Source organism: Vicugna pacos, chromosome 13 (assembly GCF_048564905.1).
Source record: "Vicugna pacos chromosome 13, VicPac4, whole genome shotgun sequence".
In the NCBI taxonomy this organism is placed as follows: Eukaryota; Metazoa; Chordata; class Mammalia; order Artiodactyla; family Camelidae; genus Vicugna; species Vicugna pacos.
The window spans coordinates 47217188-47228454 of record NC_132999.1 but is presented as its reverse complement, the minus strand read 5'-3'; the positions used below and the strand labels follow the sequence as shown (position 1 = coordinate 47228454).

The 11267-nt window shown below is 52.4% G+C and overlaps 1 protein-coding gene across 4 annotated transcripts in view; it reads left to right on the top strand.

The window, feature by feature from the left end:
- Nucleotides 1–5309: 5309 nt before the first annotated feature.
- The window catches only part of PTPRU (protein tyrosine phosphatase receptor type U), a 78641-nt gene continuing 72683 nt past the window's right edge, over nt 5310–11267 (top strand). For all 4 annotated transcript variants that reach the window (XM_072974930.1, XM_072974929.1, XM_072974928.1 and 1 more), the window contains exon 1: nt 5310–5508. In XM_072974930.1, the coding sequence (XP_072831031.1) occupies nt 5436–5508 (73 nt within the window). In that variant the 5' untranslated portion in view covers nt 5310–5435. The remainder of the gene's footprint in view (nt 5509–11267) is intronic.

Here is an 11267-nt window from a genome sequence, read left to right as displayed (position 1 = left end):
CCCGCCTCTCGCCCCGCCCCACGGCTTGACCACGCCCTCATCCTTTTAAAGAGCCGTCCCCTTCCTTCGTGACCCGCGGGGTGGCGCTTGGTGACACTGCCGAGGGAGCGAAAGAGGGATGTAAGGGAGTCGCGGAGATTCTGAGCCTGCCCGAGTTGAACTCCTAACAAGGACCGTCTGAGACTGCCTTAAAGCTGTGTCTACAGCCTGCGATTTGGTGTTTGATTTTGGGGAAGACATTTCCCCTCTCTCGACCTCAGTTTCTCCTCCTCACCGTTTGAGCTCTCACTGTGTCAGGCCCTTTAAGGCATTATCTCATTTAATCTCCGCTGCCTTCTAACAGCATAGGGTGGCAAAGCTTACTCCCTACACGAAGGAGGGTAGATGTAAGCCAATGTGGAGGCAAGAGTACTGGGTTTGGGGTTTTAGAAGATTAAGGTTCAAATCCTAGATCTGCCACTTCTTAGCTTGTCCACCTCGGGCAAGTGACAGAAACTGAGTCAGCTTTGTCCTCGGTAGGATGGGGCTAATAGACCTCCTTCAAGATTATTGTAAGGATTGGATAAAACGATGGAATACTGTTGTCGTGGACTGGATAGCACACTGTAAAATGCTAAGTGTGCTCAGATATAAGGGAGTGATCACAAGAGGGAGGGCGCCCTCTCAAAATGCTCACAGGGTAGTAAGGGATTGAATGGGACAATGGAAGTGCCTTATAAAAAGGTGTAGCCAGAAGAGTTGCTACATCATATTTTTAGTGGAAGGAAGATATGAGCAGAACTAAAACCCCAGCTGCATGTTAGGGCATGACAGAGGACACTGCTGGAGTCTGAAGAAGACAATGTTCTGGGATGGGGGTGAGGGTGGGAGCTCATGGAGGGGGTGCTGTTGGAGCCAGTCCTGTGACTCAAAATCTTTAATATGTATAAAAACCATCTGAGATCTCATCTCAGACCTCCTGCATTAGAATCTTGGGGAGGGGTCCAGGAATCTACATTTATTGTAAGGTCTCAAGAATATTCTGATGTAGGTGGCCTGGGAAACAAACATTGAGAAATACTGAACTTTTGTGCTTTGAAGGATAAGGAAGAATTTCATTGGATTTTATTGACCCCAAACTTGCCAACTTAGAGCCTTTCCTCTGAAGAAGAAAAGAAAGTATTGTGAAGAAAGGTGCAGGTACTGGCAAACCTGGCTTTGAGTTCTGGCTCTGCCACTGTCCAGCCATTTGATTTTGGACAGGTCACCTGGCCTCTCTGTGTCTCCATTTCCTTATCCTTAAAATGAAGGAAATAATAGTATCTGATTCAAGGCTGTTCTAAGATATTATTCACGTGAAGCATTTAGCACAATGTTTGGCACATGAAAGTATTTGGTAAATGTTATTCAGGGTTATTGTAAAGATTAAATGAGGAATATCACATGTAAAACACCCAGAATGGCTCATAGTACATGCTCAAAAAGTGTTTGCATTTATTTTTATTACTAGAGAAAGTTGGCCCATGGTGGGGAAAAGACTTGGTCACACACACACACACACACACACACACCCAGTCTTGCCTACCTTCTATTTTCACAGTGATACACAGTCCTACTTCTGTTGGAAGACTCCCTAGGTGACACTGAGCTATTGACATTATCTTCTCTACTGAGTAGTTTCCTCTGAATTCCCTGGACAGCTCAGCCAGGAAGCCTGGAGAATTATCCAGCAGGCCTTCCTCTATGGGGCTGGACTTAGTCCCCTGTCCATCCTGACAGCACTCATTTTTGGTCCAGGGCATCAGCTCTTATTTGAACTGTGTCAACAGCCCTCTTCTAACTGAGACCTCCTTCTTCTCTCTCCCTCCCCAAGCCCTTTTTCTCAGGCTTCCAGAATGATTTTCTTTCCCCAACAAGAAGACCAGATTTTGTCTTTCCCGTGCTTAAAGTCTTTCTGTGACTCCCCATACTCAGGGAGAACCAGAAGCTACTGTTCTTTGTAGAACACCATGAACTATTGATATATTAAACCTGTAAACAAAACAAAACTATGATTCTGTGCTAATTCTATCATTCTCTCACACTAGTGACACATTCTAATGTCTTCAGGAAAATGTATGGAGGAAAAAGTTTAAAACAACAACAAAATTTCTACTCATTGTAATTAATCTATCTTCTTGCAAATTAGAAAAATATGACTGTGGTTTTAATTCAACAGCAGGACCTTGAGGAATGCCTGGGTTCCCTCAGAGGTACAGTTTGAGAACAACTGATTGACCACGGGTCCAGTTGTCCCAGCCTTGCATTCAAGACCATTTTCACTCTGACTTCCATGTTGTCTTTATCACCTGTTGTTGGACTGTGCACAGCCTATGATCCAACCATGCCTGATACCCACCTTTCCTAGTACTTTGATGTCTCGTGTCTTTATTAAGGCTGCTCCTTCTGCCTGAAATGCTCTCCCCTCCCTTGTCTATCCAGGAAGATCCAGGTTCAGACATTACTTCTTTAATGTTGTTTCCCAACCCCCAGGCTGAGTCAGCCCCTGCTGCCTTTGTGTTTTCTTTGGACTGGTGTTATGGCCTTTAGAACATAGTCTTTTATTTATTTATGTGCCCATTTCCCCCTCCGGGCAAGAGTGGGGCCATGTTTATTGCATCTCCATGACACCAGCACCCAATATGGGGCCTGGCACAGGGTAGGTATCATGAATATTCCATGAGTTGAAAGTAATTGAGTTTCCCCAATGGCCTGGCCCTATCTGTAGTGTCACCTTCTTTTCCCTAGATTTGGGCCAGCCACTCCAGGCCAGGACTGTCCTTTCCCCTTCCCTCTTCTTTCAAGGATTGTAGGAGTTTGTGGTCAAGTGGACCAGAATGTTCTCTTTTCATCTGTCCACCTGTTGCTTGTGCTCTTTTTCCCCTCCATCACAGTCTGTGTCCTGTAATCTTCCCCTGCACAAAGAGCAGAGGGGTGTACAATCAGTCTGGTCTAGGTCTGCGCCCTGGGCCCACCATTTACTAGCTGTGTGACCTTGGACAAGAGCCTTATGCTCTGAGCCTCAGTTTCCACATCCCCAAAATGGGACCAATGGTAAACTCTTGCCATGAGGCCCCTGCAAGAGTCTTCCACAAATAGCAGCATCCTTGATGGTTTCTTTTTTTCACTAGATTTTTCTTCTTGAGTTTCCTTTTCTGGGTGGTCCTTTCTGTCTCTTCTCTGCGTATTTGCTATTGCTCTCTCCCTCTAAAATGCAAACTTCGTGAAGGCAAGAACCATGTCTGCATTCATTCATTCACCCATTCAATATTTACTGAGTACTGACTGCATACCAGATACCAAGCAGTGGAATATCAGACAGAGTCCTTGCCTTAGAGCTCATGTGCTAGAGGTGAAGACACATAATGAATACATCATATAGTAGGTACTCTGTTTAAACCTGTGATGACCCCCTCTACCCCCACCGTTTTTCTCCCCGGCTTCTCTAGTATATTACTGTCTCATATACCAGAGAATTTGCTTTTTTTAGTTGTTTATTGTTCTTGTCTTTCCACTGGAATATAAGCTTCATAAGGGAAGGGGTTTTTGTCTGTTTTGTATCTCCACTTTGGCTTAGAGCAATTATTGAACAAATTAATCAGTATTCAGTGTTTGTTGATTTGTTCCAAATGGAAGACAGATCTCAGCTCCTATTCAGTTCAAACCAGATGACCTTATTTCAAATCTTGGCGCTGCCACACATGACGCATCATCTTGGAAAAGTCACTTTCTCTCTCTGTACCTCAGTTTTGTCAACTGTGTAATGGGAATAACAATGGTGAGGATTAAATGAGTCCATGTGGGTAAAGCACTTAGAAGGTGACTCGCCAGGGACGACTAGTTTCTGATAATTGTACAAGGGCTTATCCTGGGTAGAGGCTGAAATAGACTTACCCCGTGTAGCCAGGGAATAGACTAGAACCAATGAGAGTCAGCAAGGAAGGCAGATTTCATGGCATGAAGAGGAAGAACTTTTTAAAATCTAGCATTGCACGGAAAAATAGCTGAATCCACCATTACAGTTGGAGACTTCAACACCCCTCTGTCAGAAATGCACAAATTCACCAGGCAGAAAATCGGTAAGGACATGGTTGAACTCTACAACACCATCAATCAACTGAACATAAAGGTCATCTAAAGACTACTTTATCCAACAACAGCAGAATACATGTTCTTCCCAAGCTCAAATAGAATATTCACCAAGATAGACCAACTTCTAGGCCATAAACACACCTTAACAAATTTAAAAGAATAGAACTCGTATAGTGATTGCTCTCAGACCACAATGGAATTAAACTAGGAATCAATAACAGAAAGAAAGCTGAAAAATTCCAAAATATTTGGAGGTGAAATAACACACTTCTAAGTAGCATATGGGTCAAAGGAGAAATCTCAAGAAAAATATCAAAATTTTGAATGAAATGGAAACTAAATGAAGATGAAAAGAAAACTTATCAAAATGTGTGGGATGAAGCAAAAGCAGTGCTTAGAGGGAAATTTATAGCACTAAATGCATATATGAGAAAAGAAGAAAGATCTAAAATCAACCATCTAAACTTCTGCCTTAGGAAACTAGAAAAAGAAGAACAAATTAAACCCAAAGGAAGCAAAAATAATAAAAACTAGAGCTGGAATCAGTGAAATGGAAAATAGGAAATCAACAGAGAAAAATCAACCACACCAGAAGCTGGTTCTTTGCAAAGATCAATAAATCGATGAATGTCTAGCCAGACTAAGAAAGGAAGAGCGAGGATGCCAGTTACTAATATCAGAAATGAAAAGGAGGACATCACTACAGATCCGATGGATATTTCAAGGATGATAAAGGAATACTATGAACAATTCTAAAAGCTAGCATTTCCAAAGACCCATCCACCCACTCTTGACAGGGCCCTGTCCTTGGAGGGTATGGTATGGATGCAATTTGAAGGGACCTAGATAGAGAAGTTTCAAGCATTGGATGGAACAGGGAGGCGGGGTGTCCCTGGGTCTCTGTCCCAGAGAGCTTCGTGGGAACTAGGTGTGGGCAGTGAGCAGAGACGTGGGCCTGCTTACCAAGAATGACAGTGCCACATGGGCACAGAGGCTGATGGGCGTCCAGTCCCAGCCCGGGATCTCCAGGTGTGTGTGTGGGGGTGGGGTGGGGTTCAGGAGTGGGGGAGGGGCACGACAGGGGAGCGGGCGACTAGGCCCGGCAGCGGCGCGCGTGGCTGCCAGCAGGGGGCGCCGCGAGACCGAGGAACGCGCTGCCCGGCCTGACGTCAGCTCCCCGCTTGCTTGGGCTCCCGCTCTGGACTCGGCGCCAGTCCCGCTCCGCGCCGCGCCGCTTCGCTCCGGCTCTGGCTCGCCTCGGGCTCGGCTCGGGCTCCGGCGGCGGCGCCCCCCGCGCCGGGCCCCGGGGCAGGCGGCGGCGCACCATGGCCCGTGCCCAGGCTCTCGTCCTGGCGCTCACCTTCCAGCTCTGCGCGCCCGAGACCGAGACTCCGGCAGGTAAGTGCGCGTCGGTCGGACCCAGCTTGCCCCGTGGAGCCCCCGGGGCCCGTGGCGCAGCTCGGAAGAAAGTGGGAGTGTTGGGTGACCGGGCATTACGAGCCTGCTCCCTGTATGTCTGAGTGTTGGATGTACGATCGTATGTTTAGGGTGTTGTGTGCCTGCGAATGTTGTGTGTCCGTGAGTTATGTGTGCAAGGAAAGGTTCTGTGTGTGTTGTGTCCACGAGTATGTTGGGGTGAATGTTGTATGCATCGAGGCAGGGGGTGTGCGCCGAATGTCTTGTGTGCCTGCCAGTGTGTAGTGTATTTGAGGCCAAGTGGGTTTGTGTGTCTGTTGTATGTGCATCTGAGTTCGGTTGTGTGGCAGGAGTTGTATCGGCTGATGTGTTGCATTTGTTGGCATTTTGTGTGCCCTAGCCCGGAGTGCTGTTTGTTGTGTGCACGAGAAGGGGTTGCGTGTTTGTGTTCTGCGTGTGGCCAGGGGTGCTCTGTGGATTCTGACCGCGCGTGGAGCGGGGAACGCGTGTGCAGTGTGTGTGCTTGTGAGAGCCGTGTATGTGTGTGAAGGCGTGGGAACGGGTCCGGAACGTGTGTGTCCGTGTGCCGTGTGCGCGATGTGTACGTGTGGGAGTGTCTGGGGTTGGTGGTGTGCGCCGCCGGGGGCTGCGTGGGTCCGAGTGAATGCCAAGTGTGCCGGGAATGCGTGTGTAGGAGCGTGTCTGGAGCGGATGTGAGTGTGTCCGTGCGTACTGGCTGCGTGTCCAGGAATGTTGCGAGTGTGGTGCGCTCCTGGGCCGTGGCTGAGTGTGTGCCCCGGGCCCGGGGCCACCCAAGGGGGCGGTGGCAGGATGTGTGTGTGTGTGTATATATGTGTGTCCCATGGGTGTGCGTGTGTGGCGCGCGGGCCCGGAACAAGTTGTCGCGGCGGCGCCCCCTCCCCTCCCCTCTCCTCCCGGGTCGGACCCGGCCTGAGGCTCCAGAGGGAGGGATGGGGGCCCGGCGGCCGCCGACTCCGACATGTCGGGCTGTTTGTTGTTTCGCAAGTTCAGCGCGGCGCTGGCGGGCGGCGGATCCGAGGCGGCGCCGGGGCTGCGGGGCGCCCGGGCCGGTGGCGGGGAGGGCCCGGCGCGGGAGGCGGACGCGAGGGGCCGCGGGGCGGGAGGGGCCGGGCCTCGGGGCGCTCCTGCGGGGGCCGGGCCGCGGCCGCACCGGGGGCGGCCGGGCGGGGGCTGAGTCCGGGCGGGGCTGCGACGTCCGCGCGCGGGGCCCGGCCTGGCTCTGGGCCGCGGGACGGCGCCCCCTCCCGTTGCGCTCGGGAGGCGCCGAGGACGCCAGGGTCTCCCGGGACACTCCCTCCATCGACTCCGCAACTTTGTGTGGCCTCCTGGTCGGCCGGGACGGCCGTATGTGTGCGAGCGTGTACGTGTGTGAGCGTGTGTGTTCGTGCTTCTGTCTGCTGGGTGACCGCGCTGTCTCTGGGTGTGTTTTGGAGTCTGGCGTCTTTTGGTGTGTGTATGTGTGTATGTGTGTGTGTGTGTATGTGTGTGTAGTTGTACGTGTGATCGCGTTTCTGAACATGTATATTCAGAACTGTGTCTGTATATCCGTGTGTGCTGTGTCCTGTGTGTCGGCTGTGTGTGTGTCGGTGTGTCTGTCCGCCGCCCCCCCCCCCCCCCCGGCCAAGCCTCCATCCCCTCTGAGGCCTGGGATCCCGGTCTGTGTCCCTCTCCAACGGAGTTGCACCCGACGCCTGCCTTGGGGCTGGGGTGGTTGGTCTCCTCCCGGGCAGCCTCAGCCTGGCATCCCGGTTGGGCGGCTCCAGCCTGGTACCTGGAGCGCCGAGTAACGGGGAGACGCCTCGGGAGTAATGGAGAGATGCCCCGGACCAGTATCCGAGCCGAGTCACACGCAGGGTCACTTCGGGCCGCCGGCCTCCAAGAACTGGCCTCCGAGAACTGCCCTCCGGGATCGTGTTCGCTGCCCTCACCGCCCCTCTCCGGCCTCTCTCGGGTGGAGCTCCGCCGGCAGCTGTGGCTGCTCCTTCCCCTGACTCCGAACTGGGGCTGGCCCTGCGGCCCTGGGGCCATCACGCATAGCTTTAGTTTTGACCCCTTGGTGCCTGAGAGGACCCCCAAAGCGACCGACCTCCCTCCTTATCCTTCCCCAGCCCCTCCTCCTGTTCCTCAGCAACTTTGGCCCCTCCCCCACCCTGAGATCAAACTGAGGGGCACTACATGCTCCCCCATCCCTATCACCATCACCTTGATCCCGGGAACCTCAAGTGCCCCAGCTTCTGCCAACAGGGGGGAGTGTCAAGACCTGAGATTTGGGAGTGAGACCTTGAGCAAGTTGCTTCCACTCTTGGGGTCTCAGTTTCCCATCTGTTCCATGGGCTTCATAATAAAGGTGTATGGTACTTGGTAGATTGTAAAGTAAGGTTTTATCTGTGAGTGCCAGGGAACAAAAGACGGTTTTGAGGACTGCTACAGAGCCCCGGCGGCTGTGATTTGAAGCCAAGGGGACCTGAGTTCAAGTTTGCTTCCGTCACTCGCTGTCCTTGTGACCTTGGGCAAGTTGCTTCACTTCTATGGCTCCTGGCACCTGTAGCTATTACTGTTAGAGCTTAATTCAGAAGCCCTTAGTAGAAGGGGTGTGATCTCTCCTTGCCCCCAAGCTGATAGAGTCAGCCCAGCTCCCTGAATGCATCCTGAGTCCCCCTCCTCCAAAGGGTGGGTGGTGATGTGTCTGAGCTGTGCAAATCTGGCAGTAATTTATTCTGCTGTGTTCTAGCTCATTTTGTCCTTTTGGTTGCTGGAGTTGTGGACAGCAGGAATGAGGGAGAGGCTGCCCAGTGGTTTCAGGTTGGGCAATAAAGGCTTGTCTGGGCAGCTGGCCCTTCTCCCTGGGGGTGGGAGAAGGACTCAGCAGGAAGACATGAGAGTGGCCAGAGTTGGGGGTGCTGAGCTCCTGGGCGGCCTCCTGCCCAGCTCTGGTGTCAGGGAAAATCCAGGGTGGATACTCTGCTTGCTCCAGGCATGCCGCCATCCTTCCACACTTTCGTCAGCTAAGCTAGGTCAGGGAGTGGGGTGGCTTTTCACGCATGGCTGAGAAGCTAGAGTTGCTGGGGATGCCTTGTGCCCTCCCCCCTTCTTCAGCCCCTCTTCCCTCCTCCAAGCTGCTCCTCTCTCTGCATTCTGATACATCCTGCCCTTATACCCTCTCAGGAGCTCTCTCATCTGTCCCCTTCTCTCCATCCCTTCATCTTTCACATGCAGGAAGGCTCCAGCCTCTTCCCTCCATCCATCCCTCTGTGGTGCCAGGGATCTTCCCAAAACACATTTGAAACCCCAGTTTGAAACCCTTTTAAGGCTCCCCATTGCTCCCCACTGCCTCCAGGGTTAAGTCCCTCCCCCTCAGCCCTCTAGACCTCGCCTGCCTGTCCAGCCCCACCTGGTTTTGTGCCACTTGTCCCTTGCACCTTATGCTCTGGCCAGTCTAACCCACTTACCAATACTCTCTAAATGCCCACTGCCTGCCGTCTCCTCTCTGGGCCTTTGCACAAGCTGTGTTTTCTCCCTAGAACTCTCTAACTCCACCTCTTTTCCAGGTGATCCCCTGCTCCTCCTTCAGGTTTCAGCTTAGACATCATCTCCTCTGTGAAACCTTCCTTGTTTACTTCCTCTTCTAGCCCAAGAAGGGAGGGTGAGCATTGATTGGATTTTCCCATAGCACTGTAATTATTGTAATTACAGTTTATTGGTCCTTTTTCCCTTACAGACTGTGAGCTCTGTGGAGATGGGGACTAGGTATTTAGTTCACCTCTGAATCCTTAGTGCCAGGTACGAGGCCTGGCCCACTCCTGCTGCATAAATACGTCCCGTGTGAAAGAATGAGTGATGTCCAGTGGGTCAAGTTCTGAGCTGGAGATGCCAGATGGGGGCGCACTGACTCCACTGAAAGTAGAGATTAAAGAACTAGGTTTCCCTCCAGGAATCTGGAAAATTCTGCTGGGGGATGGTGTTGTCTGTGAAAAGGCCATGCAGAGTGTCATCTGGGAGCCGTGAGCTGGGGAGGTCAACTCTCTGGCCGAGACTGAAGGGAGCAGGTCTCTCTGCCTGCTGGCCCCTCCCCCCAGCCACTGTCCTCCAATCAATCCCCCTTCTCCACTCCCCCTGCCCTTGCCCCCCAGCTGCTGGCAGGGCCTCTCCGGCCCCTGGTCTCAGCCCTTTGTGCTAGAGGCTCGGCAGTTGGTGAGAGGCATAGAGTCCCAACCGTCAGTCTGAGCGTCAGGGGAGAAGTGGGGAGGGCCCTGCAGCAGAAGGGTGGACTCTCCCTCAGCCCTCTGCCCCACATCCTGGGATGGGCAGGTGGGGTCGCAGCCTCTGTCCTGGTCGCCTGTGAGCCCAGGAAGGGAGAAGAGCTGCTCCCTGTGGTGACCCCTGCAGGCGGGGTTGGGGGAGGCTGGCTGAGGTGTGTGCAGGTGTGATCCTGACATCTGGGCTGTCAGAGTGGGGTGTGTGAATGTGTATGGTTGTGAGTGTATGATTGTAGCCTGGGGCCCAGGACATATGGGTGGCTTCTCAGGGCATCTAGCCATCTGGTTACCCTGTGTGGACAGATCTGAGTGCAGAGTAGGGAGGTGAGCAGCTGCTTTGATCCCTAAGGAGCCTGATGCTGGGGTGTCTGGGTATCAAACTGTCAAATTCCTGGAGTGGGTGGTGTCGCAGGATCTGGGTGTGGGTGTCCCAGTACCAGGATGTGGGAGGATCAGGATGCACCAACATAAGAATATCCCAGTGTCTCTGGATCTGGAGGTGGGTGTATCCAGTTGTCTGGGAGTCCTCAGGGTAATGGGTGTTCAAGCATGGAAGTGTGCCTGTGTCGTGCCCAGATGTGTGGCTGTCCAGGTGCCTCTGTGCCTGGCTGTGGGGCACCTGTGTATCCAGCGATGGGGTACCCAGGTGTTTGTGGGTTTGGCTGTGGGGTGCCCCGTAGGTTTGGGTTTCTGTGTCTCTAGGAAAGGGGTGTGTATGTTTGGGTAGGGAGTGTCCTGGTGACTGTGCCCAACTGTGGACCAGGGATTGGTGCTGTGCCAGCTCAGCCTGTGACACCGCCTGCCCTGGGGCTTGCCTCCTGATCTCCCTTCAGACCCCAATGCCAGGACCCTCTGGAGGAGGCCCCAGTGGTTCTGCTTCTCTGTGGCTCGTCACTCTAAAGCTGTGTTACCCAACAGACTTTGTAAAATGATGGAAATGTTCTCTTCCTGCTCTTTCTAATATGGTGGCTGTTTACGCACATGTGGCTAACAGATTTAAATTAGTTAAAATTCACTAAGATAAAAATTTAGTCCCTCAGTCTCACCAGCCAGATTTTGAGTTCTCAAGAGTTGCATGTTGCTAGTGGCTCTCGTGCTGGTCAGTCAGCGCAAGTGGAGAGCATTTCCATTGTGGCGAACGATTCTGTGGACCATGCTGGTCTACAAGTGTACCTTTAGTGCGGCTGGACACCATGGGGAGTGGATGGGCCGGCACTCAGTGGCCACTGAAGAAGGTTTTGCTGAATCCATGGCCCCTTCTCTCCAGCCCCATCGTTTCTTGCTTGGACTGTACAGTAGCCCCCTCCTTGGTCTCCGTTTTGCCATCAGCCGTCCAATGCTTCTTGCACCCCGTGATCTGAGTGACCTCTCTCAGGCAGACACAGAATGCTGCCTCTCACTTGCCCTAAGCTCAAGGCTTATCAGCACCTGGGGGATAAAACC